This window comes from Saccopteryx bilineata, chromosome 1 (genome assembly GCF_036850765.1).
Source record: "Saccopteryx bilineata isolate mSacBil1 chromosome 1, mSacBil1_pri_phased_curated, whole genome shotgun sequence".
Classification (NCBI taxonomy): domain Eukaryota; kingdom Metazoa; phylum Chordata; class Mammalia; order Chiroptera; family Emballonuridae; genus Saccopteryx; species Saccopteryx bilineata.
Genome location: NC_089490.1, coordinates 199186802 through 199208362, shown reverse-complemented (window position 1 = coordinate 199208362; position 21561 = coordinate 199186802). Strand labels below are relative to the sequence as shown.

At 39.5% G+C, this 21561-nt stretch overlaps 1 protein-coding gene across 1 annotated transcript in view; it reads left to right on the top strand.

Annotated features, from left to right (window-relative positions):
- Positions 1-21561, top strand: part of INTU (inturned planar cell polarity protein) — a 76171-nt gene that overhangs the window by 12377 nt on the left and 42233 nt on the right. The window contains exon 3 of the mRNA XM_066233466.1: positions 15761-15846. Within this exon, the coding sequence (XP_066089563.1) occupies positions 15761-15846 (86 nt within the window). The remainder of the gene's footprint in view (positions 1-15760; positions 15847-21561) is intronic.

Below are 21561 nucleotides of genomic sequence, written 5' to 3'. Positions count from 1 at the left end.
ATGATACAAAAATATATGATTTATGAATAAAACACTTTAAAATTGTACGTTTGCACATGAGTGCACCAAGATCTTGGCTTGGTTTTAACTGTTTAATCTGGCCTATTTAGCAACAGTGGTGTTATACATAAATTTCCTTTTAAGGGTGCTTACCATATATATCCCACTAATTTTGATGGGAAAAAATAAATCCACAAGTTATTCTGAATATATATTAAGATGAGCATTTTGTGTTACTGATACATCTTAAGCTGTTGTATATGATGTTTGAGTTAGTAACTTTATTATTTAAAGATAAATTAGACAAATGTGAGACTATATTATTAGTAAAATTTAAAGGTTAACAGTGCTAAAAGCTGACAGTCTTAAGTTGATCTAGCCTAAGAGATTTAGATAAAGAAACTTTTATTGATACTTTAGAAATATTCATAAATAATTTTCTATCTTAAGTCTACATTTGACTTGTTTGTTCACTGATTGAACAAAAACGTGTTGAGGGTTTACTACCTGGCAGCAGTACAAAGGTGAATGATCCAGATGCATCCGTAATGGAGCTCGGACTGCAGTAACAAGGACGGTGGGGCACAGGCGGGAGTTACCTACGGGGTGGGAACTCCCAGCCAGGGGAGGGGTTTGCAGAGAGGCTCGCCTGTGCAGTGGGAAGGGCGCCTGCGCAGTGTGTGTTACAGGGGCTGCAGCGAGACCCCAGGTTCTGCTCTTACAGGCTCATGCTGATCCTCGTCCATGGAGCGCTATGGTCTGTGTGTCTCTACCTGCCCACCGCTTTAAATCTGGGTGGGCCTGTGACTACAGTTTAAGTAGCACCATGTGACTTAAGAGGTGGGACTATAAGAGAAAAGATGCTGCTGCTTCTGCCTGGCATCCTTGAAACCCAGTCGCCGTTCTGTTCTGCGAGGAAGGCCAGGCCATGTGAAAAGGCCATCGGTAGAGCTCTGAGGGCCCGAGCCACCCGTAGCCTTGGCCACCAGACACGAGTGGAGCTTTCCAGTGCCTCCAGCCCCCGCCACCATCTGCTATGACTACGACGAGAAGCCCCGCTGGAGAACCCCAGCCGAGCCCAGTGGACCCCCAAACCGGGAGAGATGATACATGGTTGTTCGTTTTGTTATTGAATTATATTGACATATAACATAAATTAGTTTCAGATGTCCAACATAATGATTTGATTTTTGTGTACATTGCACGGTGATAACCACAATAGGTCTAGTTAACATCCATCACCACATGTAGTTAAAAATGACTGTTGTTTGAGGCTACTAAGTTCTTTGGGTGATTCACTATACGGCCCTAGGTAGCTGGAACCAGAGCTGATGAATGGTTACATTAACTCACATCCCCAGCTTTCTCGTTTGTAAAATGATAGACTGGACTGCAATATCTCTAAGGTTTGTTCTTTTAGTCGTCAAAGGAGGCCAGCATTCCTGCTTATGAAATCCTGCCTGGTTGTTGCTGACCCCCATCATTTTAGGATCCCATGTGACAGGAAATTCCAGCTAATGCATTTTCTTTGTACATTTGGGCCTTGGAATCCACAGGTTCCACATCTGCGAATTCAACCAACCTCAAATGGGAACTATTCTAAAGTAAATTGTTACTTTACTGCTGATGTACATATACTATGTAGTTAGGCCTATGATGGTTGTATCTAACCGAACATGCACAGACTTCTTTTCTTGTCATTGTTACCTAAATAATACAGTATATATTGTGTATTGTTATGTATATATATATAGATATAGATATATATATATATACATACATAACAACTATTTACATCGCATTTCTATTGCATCAGGTATGGTAAGTAATCTAGAAGTGATTTGAAGTATACAGGAGGAGGCGTGCAGGTTTATATGTGGGACCCCAGTGCCTGCAGATTTTATCTGCAGCGGATCCTGGAATCAATTCCCCGTGGGTATGGAATGACGGGGAGTTTCCTGGGGCTTCTGCTCTGAATACCTGTGTGGACTGGTTTATAGGCAAATCTCTAAAAATTCTTTTTACCCTTTTCTCCTAAAACCTGGTGGAGAGAGCCTTCTGTTCCACACATCTTTCCCTGATTCTCACTCGTCTCCTGAATATTCTAGGAATCCCAGTGGCCGCTAGGCCTGACCTTTTTGCACAATCCATGTAGGAGGGAAGAAAATAAACCATAGAAAGAGACTACCATGATGGTCCTGCTCTTTATTTTTATCATTTAAAGATGTGCAGGGTGCTCGTGGTCTGCTTCTTTTTTTTAATTTATTTATTAAATTTAATGCAGTGACATTGATAAATCAGGGTACATATGTTGAGTGAAAACATCTCTAGATTATTTTGACATTTGATTGTGCTGTATACCCATCCCCCAAAGTTAAATTGTCTTCTGTCACCTTCTATCTGGTTTTCTTTGTGCCCCTCCCCTCCCCCAACCCCTCTCTCCTTCTTCGCCCCCTCCCCCGTGCCCCCAACCCCCACCCCTGTTGCCATCACATTCTTGTTCATGTCTCTGAGTCTCATTTTTATGTCCTTTCTATGTATGGTTTCATATAGTTCTTAGTTTTTTTTCTGATTTACTTATTTCACTCCATATAATGTTATCAAGGTCCATCCATGTTATTGTAAATGATCCGATGTCATCATTTCTTATGGCTGAGTAGTATTCCATAGTATATATGTACCAAAGCTTTTTAATCCACTCGTCTTCTGATGGACACTTGGGCTGTTTCCAGATCTTCGCTATTGTGAATAATGCTGCCACAAACATGGGGGTGCATTTCTCCTTTTCGAGCCGTTCTATGGTATCCTTGGGGTATATTCCTAAAAGTGGGATAGCTGGGTCAAAAGGCAGTTTGATTTTCAGTTTTTTGAGGAATCTCCATACTGTTTTCCACAGTGGCTGCACCAGTCTGCATTCCCACCAGCAGTGCAGGAGGGTTCCCTTTTCTCCACATCCTCGCCAGCACTTATTCTATGTTGTTTTGTTGATGAGTGCCATTCTGGTTGGTGTGAGGTGATATCTCATTGTGGTTTTAATTTGCATTTCTCTAATGATTAGTGATGTTGAGCATTTTTTCATATGCCTATTGGCCATCTGTATGTCCTCTTTGGAGAAGTGTCTATTCATCTCTTTTGTCCATTTTTGGATTGGATTGTCTTCCTGGTGTTGAGATTTATAAGTTCTTTATAAATTTTGGTTATTAACCCCTTAATCCTGTCTTTTATTTCACTTCCCCGTGGAGATAAATCATCAAATATATTGCTCCGAGAGATGTCGGAGAGCTTACTGACTATGTTTTCTTCTAAGATGCTTATGGTTTCACGGCTTACATTTAAGTCTTTTATCCATTTTGAGTTTATTTTTGTGAGTGGTGTAAGCTGGTGATCTAGTTTCATTTTTTTGCAGGTAGTTGTCCAGTTTTCCCAACACCATTTGTTAAAGAGGCTGTCTTTACTCCATTGTATTTCCTTACCTCCTTTGTCAAATATCAGTTGTCCATAGAACTGTGGGTTTATTTCTGGGTTCTCTGTTCTGTTCCATTGATCTATATGCCTGTTCTTATGCCAGTACCAGGCTGTTTTCAGTACAATGGCCTTGTAGTATAACTTGATATCAGGAAGTGTGATACCTCCCACTTTATTCTTCTTTTTTGCTGAGGCTATTCGTGTTCTTTTTTGGTTCCATATAAATTTTTGGAATATGTGTTCTATATCTTTGAAGTATGTCATTGGTAATTTAATTGGTATGGCATTGAATTTATAAATTGCTTTGGGTAATATAGACATTTTAATGATGTTTATTCTTCCTAACCATAAGCACAGTATATGCTTCCACTTGTTTGTATCTTCCCTGATTTCTTTTATCAATGCTTTGTAATTTTCCAAGTACAAGTCTTTAGTCTCCTTGGTTAAGTTTACTCCTAGGTACTTTATTTTTTTAGTTGTAATTGTGAAGGGGATTGTTTCCTTAATTTCTCTTTCTGACTGTTCATTGTTGGTGTATAAAAATGCCTCTGATTTCTGAGTATTGATTTTATATCCTGCCACTTTGCTGAATTCATTTATCAGGTCCAGTAGTTTTTTGACTGAGACTTTAGGGTTTTCTATATACAATATCATATCATCTGCAAATAATGATAGTTTTACTTCTTCTTTTCCAACTTGAATGCCTTTTATTTCTTCTTCTTGTCTGATTGCTGTGGCTAGGACTTCCAGGACTATGTTAAATAAGAGTGGTGAAAGGGGGCACCCCTGCCTTGTTCCTGATCTTAAGGGTATTGCTTTTAATTTTTGCCCATTGAGTATGATGTTGGCTGTGGTTTTGTCATAGATGGCCTTTATCATGTTGAGGTATGTTCCCTGTATTCTCACTTTGCTGAGAGTTTTGATCATGAATGGGTGCTGGATTTTATCAAATGCTTTTTCTGCATCTATTGAAATTATCATATGGTTTTTCTCCTTTCTTTTGTTTATGTGATGAATCACATTGATTTACAAATATTGTACTAGCCTTGCCTCCCCATAATAAATCCCTCTTGATCATGGTATATGATTTTTTCCATATATTGTTGGATACCCAGTTTGCTAATATTTTGTTGAGGATTTTAGCATCTATATTCCTCAGAGATATTGGCCTATAATTTTCTTTCTTTGTGTTGTCTTTGCCTAGTTTTGGAATCAGAATTATGCTCGCCTCATAAAAGGAGCTTGGAATTCTTCCTTCTTCTTGAATTTTTTGAAATAGCTTGAGAAGGATAGGAGTTAGTTCTTCTTTGAATATTTGGTAAAATTCTGTTGTGAAACCATCAGGCCCTGGATTTTTCCTTGTTGGGAGTTTTTTGATAACTGTTTCGATCTCATTTGTTGTAATGGGTCTGTTTAGGTTTTCTGATTCTTCCAGATTGATTTTTGGAAGATTGTATGTTTCAAGGAATTTGTCCATTTCATCTAGGTTTTCTAGTTTTTTTGGCATACAGTTCTTCATAGTTTTTCTTATAATATTTTGTATTTCTGTTATGTCAGTTGTTATTTCTCCTCTCTCATTTCTAATTTTATTTATTTGAGTCCTCTCTCTCTTTTTCTTGGTGAGTCTAGTTAAAGGTTCATCAATCTTGTTTACCTTTTCAAAGAACCAGCTCCTAGTTTCATTGATCCTCTGTATTGTTTCTTTAGCCTCTATGTCATTTATTTCTGCTCTGATCTTTATTATTTCCTTCCTTCTACTACATTTGGGCTTTACTTGCTGTTCTTTTTCTAGTTCTTTTAGATGCAGGGTTAAGTTGTTTATTTGAGCTTTTTCTAGCTTCTTAAAGTGTGCCTGTAGTGCTATGAACTTCCCTCTCGGCACTGCTTTCGCTGTGTCCCATAAATTTTGAGTTGTTGTGTGCTCATTGTCATTCGTTTCTAGGAATTTTTTTATTTCTTCTTTAATCCATTCTTAATCCATTCATTATTTAACAACCTGCTATTTAGTTTCCATGTGTTTGAGAATTTTTGAGCTTTTCTGATGTGGTTCATTTTTAGTTTCATGCCGTTGTGATCAGAGAAAGTGCTTGATACGATTTCAATCTTCTTAAATTTGTTGAGAGTACTTTTGTGCCCTAACATGTGGTCTATCCTAGAGAATGTACCATGAGCACTTGAAAAGAATGTATATTCTGCTGCTTTAGGGTGAAAGGTTCTGAAGATATCTATTAAATCGAGTTGATCTAGTGTGTCCAATAAGTCTGCTGTTTCTTTGTTAATTTTCTTTCTTGAGGATCTATCTAGTGATGTTAGTGGGGTATTGAAATCCCGTACTATTATAGTATTACTGTTGATCTCGCCCTTTAAATCCATCAAAGTCTGCTTTATATATTTAGGTGCTCCTATATTATTAGGTGCATAGATATTTATAATAGTTATATCTTCCTGTTGGATTACTCCCTTTATCATTATGTTGTGGCCTTCTTTATCTCTTACTATATCCTTTGTTTTAAAGTCCAGTTTGTCTGATATAAGTATTGCTACCCCAGCTTTTTTTTCATTTCCAATTGCATGAAATGTGTTTTTCCATCCTTTTACCTTCAATCTGTGTGTATCTTTTGTTCTAAGGTGTGTCTCTTGTAGACAGCATATGTATGGGTCCAGTTTTCTTATCCACGCAGCTACCCTATTTCTTTTGATTGGATCATTTAATCCATTTACATTTAAGGTTATTATTGATATGTAGTTGTTTATTGCCATTTTCTTCTTTAAACGTGTATTCCTTTTTTGCTATATTCTTTTCCCACTTTGATCTGTTTACAACCGGCCCCTTAATATTTCTTGCAGCATTGGTTTGGTTGTAATGAATTCCTTCAGTTGTTTTTTGTCTGGGAAGCTTTTTATTTCTCCTTCAATTTTAAATGATAGCCTTGCTGGATAAAGTAGTCTTGGTTGTAGGTTCTTGTTCTGCATTACTTTGAATATTTCTTGCCATTCCCTTCTGGCCTCAAATGTTTCTGTTGAGAAGTCAGATGTCATCCTTGTGGGGGCTCATTTGTAGGTGATAGCTTTTTTTTCTCTTGCAGCTTTTAATATTTTCTCTTTATCGCTTAGCTTTGGTATATTAATTATGATGTGTCTTGGTGTAGGTTTCTTTGGGTTTTTCTTTAATGGAGTCCTCTGTGCTTCTTGGACTTGTGAGAGTTTCTCTTGCATTAATTTAGGGAAGTTTTCAGCTATGATATGATTGAACAAAGTCTCTATCCCTTGTTCTTTTTCTTCTTCTTCAGGAACCCCTATGATGCGGATGTTATTTCTCTTCATGTTGTCACAGAGCTCTCTAAGAGTTTCCTCTGACTTTTTGAATCTCTTTTCTCTTTTTTTTCTGCTTTCATGTCTTCATTCCAGTTGTCCTCCAACTCGCTGATTCGATCCTCAGCTCTATCTATCCTGTTTTTAATTCCTCCCATTGTGGTCTTTATTTTGATATTGTATTTGTCGTCTCCGACTGATTCTTTTTTATACTTGCTATTTCTTTATTTAGGTGTTAATAATGACCATCCATTGTTGATCTAAAATCCCTAAGCATCCTTACAATCATTATTTTGAACTCCGCATTTGGAAGTTTCATTATTTCCATATCACTCAGTTCATCTCCTGAAGGTGTCTCTTGTGGTTTCATTTGGATTGCACTTCTTTGTCTTCTCATTATCTGTTTTTGGGTGTGTAATTTGTAGAGTTGGTTGAGTCTAGGCTTGGTGTTGTCTGCCTTCAGTTTTCAGTTGTGTTATTTCTAGGTCTTCTTGGGTTGGTATCAACTGTTATCTGTAATCCACTTTCGGATTTGGGCAGCTTTGAAGTCTTGATTTGTTTGTTTTCTTAACAGGTGATAGTCTTGTTTACTGATCTCAGCAGGGGGCTTCCTTGAAACTGTATCCAGGAATGAGATGGGTGTAACCTGAGACTCTGAAGGTCTCTTTAGCCAACTAATTTCCCTGGGGGCAGGGTGTTTTCTCAGCTTTAGTAGGGGGAGGTGTATCTCAGATCTCCATGGAGACCTGAGTTCCTGTCCCTCTGCCAGGGTCCAGCCCCGGGGGGGGGGGCATCCAGGGTTCCCACAGGAGTAGATGGCGTCGGCGAAAATCGAGTGAGAGAGCCGAATTCTTTTCTTTCTCTTTATTCTCTAGTTAGCATTTACTGCCAGGCATCTCCGCCAAATGCTAGTACAGCTCCTTTTTTATACACACACACCAAGTTACAATTACATGCTATTAATCATTGCTTCTGTTTCACTATGTTTACATGTTTCCAGATAATAGTTAATTTATATCTATAAACTACAATCAGGTGGCAAGTCATTCAAAGTACAACTAAAAAATAACTTGAATCGCGATAACAACATTGGTAAAAGCTTTTAAAGGATTAGTACTAACTAATAACTCAACTTTTACTGTTGTTGTGAGTCAAGGGGCAGAGAGAGATTAACAGACAAAATCATTAAGGATTAGCAAAGGACCACTGCTTGCTCAGGCAAATGGCCTTGAGTTTATGCAGTGTCCTGACTTTTCTCACAAGATAACAAAAGGCTTGCCCATTAAGAAATTGACATAACATTAAGAGTAACTTTTACTTAAAGATATATAGAGTGCACTCGCAAGATAGCTTAGTAGCAACATAATTTCAGAAGACATTTATTGCTATCGCTTCTGTGGATTCCCCCACATTCCTCTCATTATCAGAAGAAAGAATCTTGGGAAGTATATAAACCTCATGAGAGTGTCTCACTGAGAAAGCCCAGCAACTGCCTTCAGTCATAAAACAAGTCTCTTAGCAAAACATTCTTTTCTTGCTGACTGCATTCCCATCCCAGGCAATGCAACGGGCCATTCCATTACTCCTTTCCTAAGATTCTATTGTCTAGTCAAATTTTATTTATTTACTATATTCACACACTAGTTAAGTTCTAACTATATTCTTCTTAGAGTGTTCCACCATCTGCAGATCAAATAAGCAAGAAGAAAGGAATGTTTCTCTACTCTATCACATGAAAAGGCTAGGGAGGAAAAATGTTGAATTAAGTGAAGGCCGAAAGGTGCTCTGTGCACAGCCACTGCCTTCTACCCATTCACAAGTCACAATCTATTCTTTCTAACATGATTAAGAAGAAATTCTCCTACAAACTTAACCCTTTACGAGGGATATCATAGCCAGCCTCTTATGTTTATGAGCCCAGTTCAAGGGGCTTACAGGCTTTTCTGTGGAACTCACACCCTCTGTCTCATTTCCAAAGAAATTCCTACGAATCTACAGGGAAAGCACGGTACTATTATCCCTGTGCTATAAATAATAGCACACACCCAGAAAAGGGGGGATATAAGGCCAGATTAATTCAAAAAGTCAAAGGGGGAAGTATTGTTGTGCCTTTCCTTTGCAGTGACTTTGTCAACCCGCAGCCATTGGTCTTCACTGCGGTGACTCTGTCAACCAGCAGCCGTTGGTCTTCTCTGCTGTGACTTTGTCAATCAGCAGTTTTTGATCTTCTTATGCTGTGACCTTGTCAGCCAGCAGTTGTGGGTCTTCTCCGGCTGTGACCTTGTCAGCCAGCAGTTGTGGGTCTTCTCCTGCTGTGACCTTGTCAGCCAGCAGTTGTTGATCGGCTCCCGACATCCCTCTTCCCCACTTCTTGTTTTCAGCTGTGTCTTGTTGTGCTGATTGGAGCTGGATAGATGTCCGGAAATGTCTGATCCGGAAGCAATTCAGCTCTGTTTTGTGAAAGGTTCAGTCCCTCCTCCAGCTATGGCCACCTCCAGCACGGATGAGTCAGCTTTTTTAGGTCGTCTCCTTCATTCCTTAGCCCCTCACAGTCTGTTTCTCTCTCTTTCCTTCCCACTTGGGAGATAAGCTGGTCTTTTCAACACACCTCGCTCCCTGGTTGCCAGGCAAGTGGCTGTGAGCAGTAGTTTCTGCTCTTTTCCCTTGTGTGAGATCCCCTCTGGGTTCTCAGCCTCACCCCCCCCCCCCCCGTTCCTGTAAGCAGGGGAGATTCAGGCGCTCTCTACCAGGTTTGTTGTGGCTTCTTCTTTGCTTCTTGGTTTTTGAGAGGTGTTCTTGCAGTTCAGAGTTGGTTTTCCATGCTGATTTTTTCTAAATTGATTTGTATTCCCGTTTGGTGATGAGAGCTGGGCGTCTGAGCGTCGGCCTACTCCGCTGCTATCCGAAAAATCCTCGTGGTCTGCTTTTGACCCGAGTGTGGTTACATGGATGTGCTCACTTTGGGGGAACTCACTGTATTGTGCCTCTACAGCTTGTACACTTCTCTGTATGTGTAGTAAGGAGCAATAAAATGCAAGAAAACTAGGCTCATAATTTTACTTTTATGATGGAAAAGCTTATGATTTACTAATAAGTAAAAAAAAGATTTGTCAGAATAAAATTAATATTTCAACCTTGGTGTATAGCAAAATGCTTGCCTCAAAATAAGCTCTGAAAAATATGTATTGAATAACTGGATAAACTATGTCAAAAGAATTTTACAGGGAACACAATTAGAAGTCTGTATAAATACAACAAAAGGCTAATCGTGTTGTGTTAGTGTAGGGACAGTATGTTTTCTCTACTTCAGAGTTTTGGTTTGATTATAGTCTATATTTTTAAAATTAACTGTTTTAGGAATAAAGAACAGACTGTTTTAAAGACTTTGTGGGTTTGCTAATCCCACAAGGTGCTTGTGTGATGGCAGTTTGTCATAGTTACCTTTCATACTGCAGTCTGGGATTGAACTGGGAGGTGACCCCGCAGGCGGGAGAATCATGGCAGCTTTCCTAGGACAGCTTGCGGACTTGCTGCTGCCTCTGTCCTGCTGGACAATGACCTTCCTGTGACAAAGTGTTTGGCCAGCACAGTGAGACCGGTGACTTTCTTCTTTCCTTTCAGGATGGCAGATCTCATTCCATTCTGATTCTTCTTCGCTGGGATCTTGGGAGACTTGCTGCCTTTTTTTGGTGTCATTTTCACTGTTCCTTCTGCCAAGGTCTTGCATCTTTATTTTTTATCTTTCTATTCCCGAGGTTTTCTTCAGTTTTACAGTCAGCCGGTGGGCCCTGGACTCCTGTAGGAGCAAATGGGAGGCCTTCTTTTATATACTGTACATTCTGGAAACTTCATATCACCCTGGTGGTATTTCTTTCTTCAAGATTACTGAGTTTTATTTATTTTTTTATTTATTTATTTTTTTACAAGGACAGAGAGAGTCAGAGAGAGGGATAAATAGGAACAGACAGATAGGAACGAAGAGAGATGAAAAGCATCAATCATCAGTTTTTCGTTGCAACACCTTAGTTGTTCATTGATTGCTTTCTCATAGGTGCCTTGACTGTGGGCCTTCAGCAGACCGAGTAACCCCTTGCTCGAGCCAATGACCTTGGGTCCAAGGTGGTGAGCTTTTTGCTCAAGCCAGATGAGCCCGTGCTCAAGCTGGCAACCTCGGGGTCTCGAACCTGGGTCCTCTGCATCCCAGTCTGATGCTTTATTCACTGCGCCACTTCTTGGTCAGGCGAGTTTTGATCATTTTAATGACACACTAATGCTCTAGACATGCGTACTCTTCAGACTATTTTACTGAACAATCAAGCCTTCATTTCAGGCTCTCTTTTTATAACTTCTAATGCTCCCACCTATGATCACTAAATAAATTTGTTTTGTGTAACACCTCTGCTATGTTTCTCTTTTCATTTCTTTTGGTTTATATTTTAAAAACACTTTTAATTGAGGTATAACATACATTATAACAGGTGCAAATCTTGTGTACAACTGATGAATTCTGACCTGTGTAAAGACCATCCAGGTCAAGACAGGAGAACATTTCCAGTGCTCAGGATACTCGTGATGCTTCCGGTCAACACGCCCTCCCCCAAAGAATCTTCTAGAAGTCCCAAGCTTTCTGTCAACAGTTGATTTTGCCTCTTCTTGAGCTTCACATCAATGGAAGTATATGATGTATATTTCCTCGCATCTATTTTCTTTAGTTTTATAATCTATGAGAAATACTCATGTTGTCACTATGTAGTATCCTATGGTGTGAATATACACTATTTCTTTCTCTCTTCTCCTGGTCACGGATACTTTAGTGAAAATAGTTGAAATGCTTTTTCTTTTTAAGATAGGTTAGGTTTTCCCCTCCATGTATCGTTTTATTCTCTAGTTTGCATGCTGTTGTTACTCAGTACACATTTTTATTTTCACCTTCTGGAATACTAATGCTTTGATTCTCGTAATGAAAATAACTCTACTGTGTTTGTCTCTCCTCTGTCCCAGCATTTCTTGCCCACACTTTTACCTGTGGCCCTTTGCCCAGGAGTAAAGGAAAGCAACTGTGGGCAGTGAGTTCATTGGAAAGACAGAATTGTAGTGTTTTTAGGCCTTTCTAGGGGGCGTCGGGTGCAGTGGCTTCCTCCTACATATGGGCACCAAGAGGACTAGTGAGGTGCCCAGCACAGAGGCGGTCCGTGAGAAAGCCAGCCCCCACGGCTCTGGTTTCTGTCCCCAGAGCTCTTTCACTTGTCATGTATGGGCTCCCTTGAACTGGTAGGTCAGAGGCTTTCCATTTGAAGCAAGAAAATAAACTATTTAATCTTTCAAAATGTAATTTGGAAATATCATAATATTAAGCCACAACAATGTATCATGTAGCCCAGTTAGTCCATTTTGAGACATTTTTCCTACAGAAAGAATCTAAAACATCTGCAAACCACAGTTAGCATGTCCCATTAGGCCCACCACCTGCTTTTATACAGTTTGAAAACCAAGAATGCTTTTTTATCTATTTCAGTGGTTCAAAATAAATATATTTATGACATGAAAATGATATGAAATTCAAATAACAGTGTTCATAAATAAAAGTTTATTGGAATAGCATTGAGTAGTTGTGACACAGACCATATGGCCTGCGGAGTCTAAAATATTTACCTATCTGACCCTCTCTAGAAAAAGTTTGCTGACCCCAAATCTAAAAAGAGGAAAAACCGTGTGACTGAAATATTTATTGAACCGGTTTTTTTAGCAATAATAAAAAAATGCATGAAAATCAAACAAGAATATGGCTGTTTGAATTATAATTTAATAATTCTATATCTTACTCAACTGTTAAAAATTATAAAAGCTATGCACTAGTACAGAAATTTTATTGAGAGGTTTAGAAGGATAAAAGTCCTTGATACCTTATTTGTGTGAACATAAATAAAGATTAAAAATAATTTGTAAAAATAATCATGGCAATAGTGATGGGGTCATCAATAATTTTTCCAACGTGTCTAGTATTTTTTCTATTTTAATGAGAAATAAAAACAATAATTTGTACAGCATCTCCAGGGAATGGGACATTTTGCTCGGGCAAATGTTCTAGGTGATAGTTACAATGTATGAGCAGCCACTATTCCAGAACTTCTGCAAGGGTGGGTTGGGAGGGCCCTTAGTTTTCTCTACTTCAGTACTCGTGTATTATAGGTGAAGGATTGATCTTCAAGCTCAAAACATTAAACATTCTCTTAAAACTTGGGAATTTGTCAGTAAATTTATTAAGAGTAAATGCATTCACTTAAATGTATAAAATGTCAGTATGGTAACAATGTCTCAAAACCCAGATCCTCTCCCCTCTGAAGTTAAATGGGGCCGAGTTTCAATGATCAGTGTAAATTCAGAATCTGATCCCTCCCCCACTTTCCCATGCCTATTTCCCAGTCCTGCCATGCGTGAGTCCCCCTTCCAACAAGACAGACTTTTCCCCAATGGCCACCAAATGTTCCTTGTCAAGCCACCTCCATTCTCTAGCATTCACGGTCTCCAACTCTCTACTGGTGTTCTGCCAACATTGCCTTGTGTTATTAGAAGGATGTATTCATTTTTTACTACTGCTGTGACGAATCACTGCAAATTTCGTGGTTTAAAACCGCACAAATTCATCATCTGGCAGTTCTGGAAGTCCAAATTCTAAAAGTGTTGCTTCCTGCACAAAAAGCAAACCACAGGGCTGGGCTCCTTCTGGAGGTTTCAGGGGCTTCCCTCTCCTCTGCCAGCTTCTGGAGCCACCTGCATTCCTTGTCTGGTAGCTTTCTTCATTTTCAAAGCCAGCAGCACAGTGTCCTCGGTTTCTCTCTCTGGCTCTGACCCCCATCTCTCTCTGTAAAAACCCTGTGATGCATCGGGCTCACTTGAATCATCTCCCCCTCTCAAGGGCCTTAACTTAAGGACATCTCGGTCTCTATTGCCACTAAGGCAACATCCTCACGGGTTACAATGTGGATATCTGAAGGACAATTATTGCTCTGCCTACCATGGTAGGTTGGAGTTTTGTGTGTGTATTTGTTGAGATCTTTCCTTTTCCTACACTTTTGTATATACAATTTATTTCAAAAGGAATTTCTTCAGCTGTATATTCATTTTTTTTTACAGTCTAATAGAGCAAGAAACAAATAGAGCACGAAACAAACTCCTGCAAGTCTATTGTCATAGCCCTTGGAACTTTATCTAGTAGCCTTTCAGTACACATTTTTCATTGGATAATAAGTAGATGCTGAGAAACTGATGGGCTTTCTCAAACAATTAACTTTATGTTGAGGGACTGATTTAAGCACTATGATAAACTGATCTCACCTCTTTGTTTTATTTGATCCTTGACTGTATCTCTTATAATACATTTTTCTTCTTATTTCTAAAAATAAGAATGATTTCTTATGCCGTCGATAATCCCTGGGCCATTTCTTATTTAACGATTCAAAGCAATTCATGCAGTTCAGTTCCTTTCAGCCTTTGGAATGGGACTGTGTGTACTAGTGGCTCCCTGAACTTGCTGAGAAAGGACTTTCCTGGCATGCAGGCTGCCTGCCACAGAGCTGCGATGTCCCGGAAGCCTGCCGTCAATGAGTCACCTCACTGAGGTGCTCGGAAAACTTAAGGAAAACAAGTATCTGGGAGGTTTCAAAGTGGATGTCACACTTCTTTTATAGAAAGAAAAATTTCAACTAGATGGACAAAATATGAGAGACCAATGGAGCATGTCTATCAACACTATTTAATCTATATTCATATGTATTATCCATCTTCCCCAAAGAGTATTAAGCTTCATGTAGAGATATTTCTCTGTTTAGTTCTGTCTGTAATGCCTGGCACTCAGTAGGTACTCAATAAATATCTGTTGGAAGAATTAATGGATGGATGATTATGAATTATTTGATCAGTTTCCTAATGAAAGTATAAAGAGAAATAATCTTGTTATGTATACATTTTTATTACTATAGCTTACTGGTGACTTCATGTTACCTTGAACTATGTTGTGAAAGTCAATTTCCATTTTAAGAATGATCTTTATTATACTACATGCCCAGATTTACAAACATAAACATTTAAAGAAAAGCGATGGCAAAGGAGATTTTTACCAAAACATTCAATGGGCTTTGATATGGTGGGGCGTTTGAAACAAGGAGCTATGTGTAGACACAGATCAATAACTGAATACCACAGCATATTGAGTTAAGATATACCACCTGGATTTAATTAAAATTTCACGGCCCTGGCCAGTTGGCTCAGTGGTAGAGCATCGGCCCGGCGTATGGATGTCCCGGGTTTGATTCCTGGTCAGGAATCGCCCACCTACTTCTCCACCCCTCTCCCTCTTGCTTCTCTCTCTCTCCCCGCCCCTGCAGCCATGGCTCAATTGGAGCAAACTGGCCCCCGGAGTTGAATATGGCTCCATAGCTTCTGCCTCAGGTGCTAAGAAAAGCTTGGTTGCTGAGCAACTGAGCAACACTCCCCATGTGAACTTTTTGGGTGGATCCCAGTTGGGGTACATGTGGTAGTATGTCTCTCTGCCTCCCCTCCTCTCAGTGATGTTTAAAAAAAAATTCAGCTGATTTTTTTTTTTTTTTTTTTTTTTTTACTATGGGTATAAGTGGTTAGATTCAATTTTGTTAAGGACAATAGTTGGTATATGCTACAAATATTCCATTTGTCCTTTGGATTTACATCTCCCAATTCTATCAAAAATAAGAATAGTCATCTCTTTCGATATTCACTGGTTGTATTTATTGATGTAACAGTATTAGGCTGTATTATAGTTTAAGACTGGAGTAGAATATTAGCTCTGACATTAATGAGCTTTAAAACCTTGGCCAAGGCCCTGAATGTCTGTACTATATTTTCTACTGTACTTTGAAAAAGTGCGAATCGATGCTTTTTAATATTCTAGATCTTCTTGGTTTTTGGATATTCACACAACTATCTTTTATTGTTGTTCTTTTTTCAGGTGATGTCCTTGTTGCTGTGAATGATGTTGATGTGACCACTGAAAACATAGAGAGAGTTCTGTCTTGCATTCCTGGACCTATGCAGGTATGGACGTTCTTTGGATCTTATGATGAATTACATAAAATAAGTGCATCTGTGTTATTTTCTTTTTTTATTTTTTTAAGATTATGGAAATTATGTATAATGAGTTCTACTTAACATACTCAGATATTTGAAACATTTTAGTTCTTGTTAACATTTTAGCTTTGGGAGACTTTCTTAAAAGAGAGAATAGTATCTACAAATAAAACTCATCCTAAGTAAAGCAGGAACAAGAACAATAATAAAATCATATATAATAACCAACTTGCCATTTTAACTACCATATGTGTTGATGAAAATCCAGTTCCTAGAAAAGTCATTTTATTTATTTATTTTTTTTTTTTAGTGAGACAGAGAGAGACAGATAGGTACAGACAGACAGGAAAGGAGAGAGATGAGAAGCATCAACTCATAGTTGTGGCACCTTAGTTGTTCATTGATTGCTTTCTCATACATTCCTTGACTGAGGAGCTGCAGCTGATCCAGTGACCCCTTGCTCAAGCCAGCAACCTTGGGGTCATGCCTACGATGCAGTGCTCAGGTTGGCAACCCTGCACTCAAGCTGGTGAGCCTGCACTCAAGCCAGCAACCTCTGGGTTTTAACCTAGGTCTTCCGTATCCCAGGCCGACACTCTATCCACTGCACCACCACCTGGTCAGGCTAGACAAGTCATTTTAAGCAGTCATGGAACTTTTTATTATCTGACTTATTAAAATCATTATTGCTACCAAGTTTTTTATGTGGCTTTATTTATTTTAAAATCATACTATTTTCTTGATTTTTCTGTTATCTAGTTTAGCCTTATTCCTGAGCTTTTGTTTAGCTACTTAATGAATTATTTTCCATTCTTTGTAGGTAAAAATAAATCTATTTCATAATAACTTATTTTGATACGCCAACCATTGACTTTTCGTGTCAGAGGTGGCATTTTCAGATCATTAGATGTATTTTGAAAGTGCTACAACTCCTATTTATGAATGCCCTGCTCTTGTTAGCATCAAGAAATCGCTTTCTCTCTCTCTTTTTTTTAGTGAGAGAGAGATGGAGGGACAGACAAGAACAGACAGGGACAGACAGGAAGGGAGAGAAATGAGAAGCATGAACTCATAGTTGTGGCACTTGAGTTGTTCATTGGTTGCTTTCTCATATGTGCCTTGACCAGGGGGCTACAGCAGACCAAGTGACCCCTTGCTCAAGCCAGCGACCTTGGGCTCAAACCAGCAACCTTGGGCTTCAAGCCAGTGACCATGGAGTCATGTCTATGATCCCACGCTCTAGCGGCGAGCCTGGGCTCAAGCTGGATGAGGAGACCACGCTCAAGCTGGATGAGCCTGCACTCAAACTAGCAACCTCAGGGTTTCGAACCCGGGTCCTCAGCATCCCAGGCTGATGCTCTATCCACTAGTCAGGCTCACTTTCTCTCTTTTGAGGAATGAGGAGGATTATATACTTCAGGATAGTTTAGAGACTCCATCAGGCAGTGAGAGGATAGAGCAGTTTTGAGATTGATCAGGATGAACAGAATCCCTGATAAGTCAGGATCTTACCTGCATCTGATTAAGATTCTCACATAATAGGACCCATGATGAAATTCCTTGATTTTTAAGAAATAAGATTTCCCTATGTTCACTGCCTTCTCTTAATGTGCACACACACACACACACACACACACAGTCTCTCTCACACACACACACAATTTAACTATCTTTGGAAATGTAAACTGAAAGTGCTAGAGGTTTAGCAGATTTGCATTTCAGAAATGTATCACTCTGGTTGGGACTGAAGGCTGGGAAACCAGGTGGTCAGCGTTAGAGAAGTCCAGAAGGGAGATGACTGAGGCCCGAGGTAAGGCATTGGCCAGGGATATGGAAGAGGAAGAGATTAGCTTTAAGACACAGGGGAAGCTAAGAGGACAGTGCTTCCTGTAGGACAGAGAGGAATTCAGGATGCCTTCGAAGTTTCGTCTTGAGTAATTCAGTGAGGCTTTCCAAGAGAGAAGAGGATCAAGGAGACGGAATGTGCGTGTTGACAGGGCGGCTAGAGACGGAAGGAGAGAGGAGATCATTGCAGCAACAAGGGTTTGGAAGTGAGGAGTTAGCATGTCCTGAGACCTGAGGAAAGGCACACCCTCTCCTGAACTGGGAGAGGAAAAAGAAACAAGAAGGGCGACATACACAAAACAGAATTGTTCTGGGGGAGACTGGAGCTGGGGGTCCGGGAAGGTTGTCACAGGTTCATGTCTGTGGAAGATCAGGATAACCTTTTTATAAAAAGCTTCATATAAACTATCTTATATTAGATGTTTAATAAAAAATGTTTTCCTATAAAACACCCAATACCCTAATATTTACATATATCAACCCCCTTTTACAAAATAGCACTTAACTCTTTATTTGGTTATCTGTCTCACCCTTTATTATTCTATCTAGGCAACCAGATTTCCTGACATTTATAGCTGCTTAACATGTAAGCTTTTTAAAAATGTCTTGCTAAAGTATACTTATATATTTTTGAATTATAGAGCCAACGTTACTTAAATCAGAAGAATGGTGGCTAACATGTTCCTTAAGGAATTTTAGCGGAGTGCCCTATGGTGTGCGCATTGGTTTGAGTCTTTATCGTGGTGAGGGGAATAGGTCCTTGTACCACAGAGAGAAAGCGCTGTCGTCCGCCAAGTATAACATGAAAGCTGGTTTTCAAGTATTTTGTTCTTCATGAAGCTTAGCAAACTGGTCTTCAACTTGAGGTTTCCATTGCTGCCTCAAGTAAATGGCGAAGTGTATTTCAAGTCTACCAAGTCATTTCCTGTGGTCATTCTGGGGAATTGCGCCCTACCTTTTGACCTCTCCACCCACAAGTCTCAGCTGGAAAAGACGCCTTCCCTGTTCTGAGGCCCATTTCTTTCTGAGGACCCACCTTTCCCAGTCACCACGGGACCTGACTATCAGGTGTCTCCCATCCCCTCCACTCCTCCCCCCAAGCTCAGTGCCTGGGAACTGTCTTCAAAGCTCCCCTCTATCTTGTCACAAAGTCTGCGCTTGGGATTTCCCCAAATTCTACATGTCTTACATTTCTAAGGAACACCATCGAAGGTGTTCTTTTGGACACTCCTAAATCCTCATTCTCAGATAAAAGAACCCCCTGACCACCAAGCCATTCACTTCATCAGATCCTGGTTCCAGGATTTTATGTATGTGTGCTTCTGTTTATATTTGTGCATACATATATTGAACATACTGAGAATTACTCACTAGAACAGATGCCACCTCAGAAAGTAGTTTTTTAGGCCATATAATGCTTCCATGTTGCATGTCTGGGTCAAAATTTCATACCAAATACGTTCCACATCCTTCTAAGATCGTTTCTAAGACAGCGTCTCTTCAATTCTTCCTCACCTTAATCATATATTAATTGCCATCAGATAAATCTTGATTTTTCCCATGTAGGATCTATAATATTTTATATTTTTGTTTAGTTTACTTAATATGCCCCCCCACCAAATATACTAAGTTTATACTCAGCCTTTCTTGATACAGTGTTCTAATATCAAGGGCCCATTTCTTTTTTTTTTTTTTTTCTTTGCCTTTTCTCTGAAGCTGAAAACAGGGAGGCAGTCAGACAGACTTCCATGTGCGCCTGACCGGGATCCACCCAGCATGCCCACCAGGGGGCGATGCTCTGCCCATTCAGGGCGTCGCTCTGTTGCGACCAGAGCCATTCTAGCGCCTGAGGCAGAAGCCATGGAGCCATCCCCAGCGCCTGGGCCATCTTTGTTCCAATGGAGCCTTGGCTGCGGGAGGGGAAGAGAGAGACAGAGAGGAAGGAAAGAGGGAGGGGTGGAGAAGCAGATGGGCGCTTCTCCTGTGTGCCCTGGCCGGGAATCGAACCCAGAACTCCTTCATGTCAGGCCGACGCTCTACCACTGAGCCAACCGGGCAGGGCCAAGGGCCCATTTCTTAATATCAGGTTTACAGAAAACAAAAAGTTTAATAAAGGTTGATCTTTTCCATTTGGAATGAAATTAAATGTTTTGTAAAGAAAGATAAGCAGCAGGCCTCAGAAAAATTTCGTGAGGGACCTCTCCCCTCCTAGTCTCTCTACAGGTTACTACTAATTGTGACCTGGTTTATCTTTATTCTGAATGCATACATATTGATGAACTTAGAACTCATGTTTCTTGTTTTCTCCTTGTTAGTGAAATAAACTCTGAGACTTATTTTAGAAAAGATGCTCGTGTTACTTAGTTTACTTAAGGTAAACAGAGATTTAGTGCCCTTGAAATCCCAGACAGCTACATATAACAGAACCAAGCACAATCATAAGTAGTCATTCCTTGCCAACAAAAAAGAAGACCTCTCGATATTTTACTTTTGGAAGGTTTTATTCATTGGGGCAGATTTATTTTACAGTATAATACAAACAACCACTGGATGGGCTGGTGGGATTATGAATGAGTTTTTAAAATAATATGCTTAACAATTTTTATAAAAATATATAAATAAAGCTCATTATTAAAAAGTTATAGTATGTTTTTTAGTATTTATCATATATTTAAAGTTGGCCTTGAAAATGATATACCTCATAATAAATTTCTAAAAATAGGGATTACTACTGTTCTGATAATAATTTTAGATATTTTACCCCAGACTGTGACTTACTACATACAGTTTTATCCATTTAAAATATTGACCAGATTTCTTTTTCCCCCAGCTTTACTAAGGTATGCTTGAGAGATAAAAATTGTATATATCTAGGTTGTACAATGTGATTTTTAAAAACTACACAATGTGATATTTAATATCCATATACTGACAAGACTTCTTGATAAGCATTAATTCATTTTTTGACTTTTAAAATTTAATCTAAGAAGAGTCATTGTATTTTAATATTTAAATCTAAAAAACTTTGGATTGTTACAGTTAGAATGTTCCGTTTCACTCATCAATATTCTGGCCAGATTTTAAATATTAGGGATACTTTGTCCTCTCTAGTTTATGATGATATCCTTGATACACAGATTAAGTATATTTAACTTTTCTTTTAGTCAAGATGTACACTGGGTGCTTTGAAATGAGGGAGTTATGATTGGCCAATGGATATCTAGTCACACAGCTCCCTTTTCAAGGAAAGGTAATTAATTTCCTTTCAACGGCTAGAAACTGGCCTCCTCCTGGACACTTACCAGGCTGGTTTGACATCATACCATAAAGGAAAACTACCTTGATAAAACTGATTGATAATCTCAGGGCTGTGGGCCAAGATCCACCACTGGTTTTTACTCTCCTGAGCCCTCATTTTAAAAGACCACAAAGAAGGTCTAAGGGAGTATTTGAGTGTCACCTCACTTGAAAGGAGCCCTACCTCTGGTTGTCTAAGGCCCTCTTAAATCCAAATTTCCTCCTTCGCTGTCCCTGGGTGAGTCAGGGCTCTCCGTGCTCATAACGTGGTGTTAGTCTTCATTAGGCTGTCAGATCACACTCAGTTTTGTTTTCCTGGGGCATTTCTTGTTTTTGTTGTCACACTTAGAAGACAATGATTAAGTTTAAACAAATAAATTTTGTGCAGAGAATTACATATTCTTGCTCAGTAAATAGGGTTAATATCATGCTCCGGACCTGGGCCAGGAGCCACACACACAGTCCCCGCCACCAGGGAGCCCACGCCATGGGATGCCTTTCTGCGCGCACACCTGAGTGCGAGTGCCCCCCAGCCTCTGA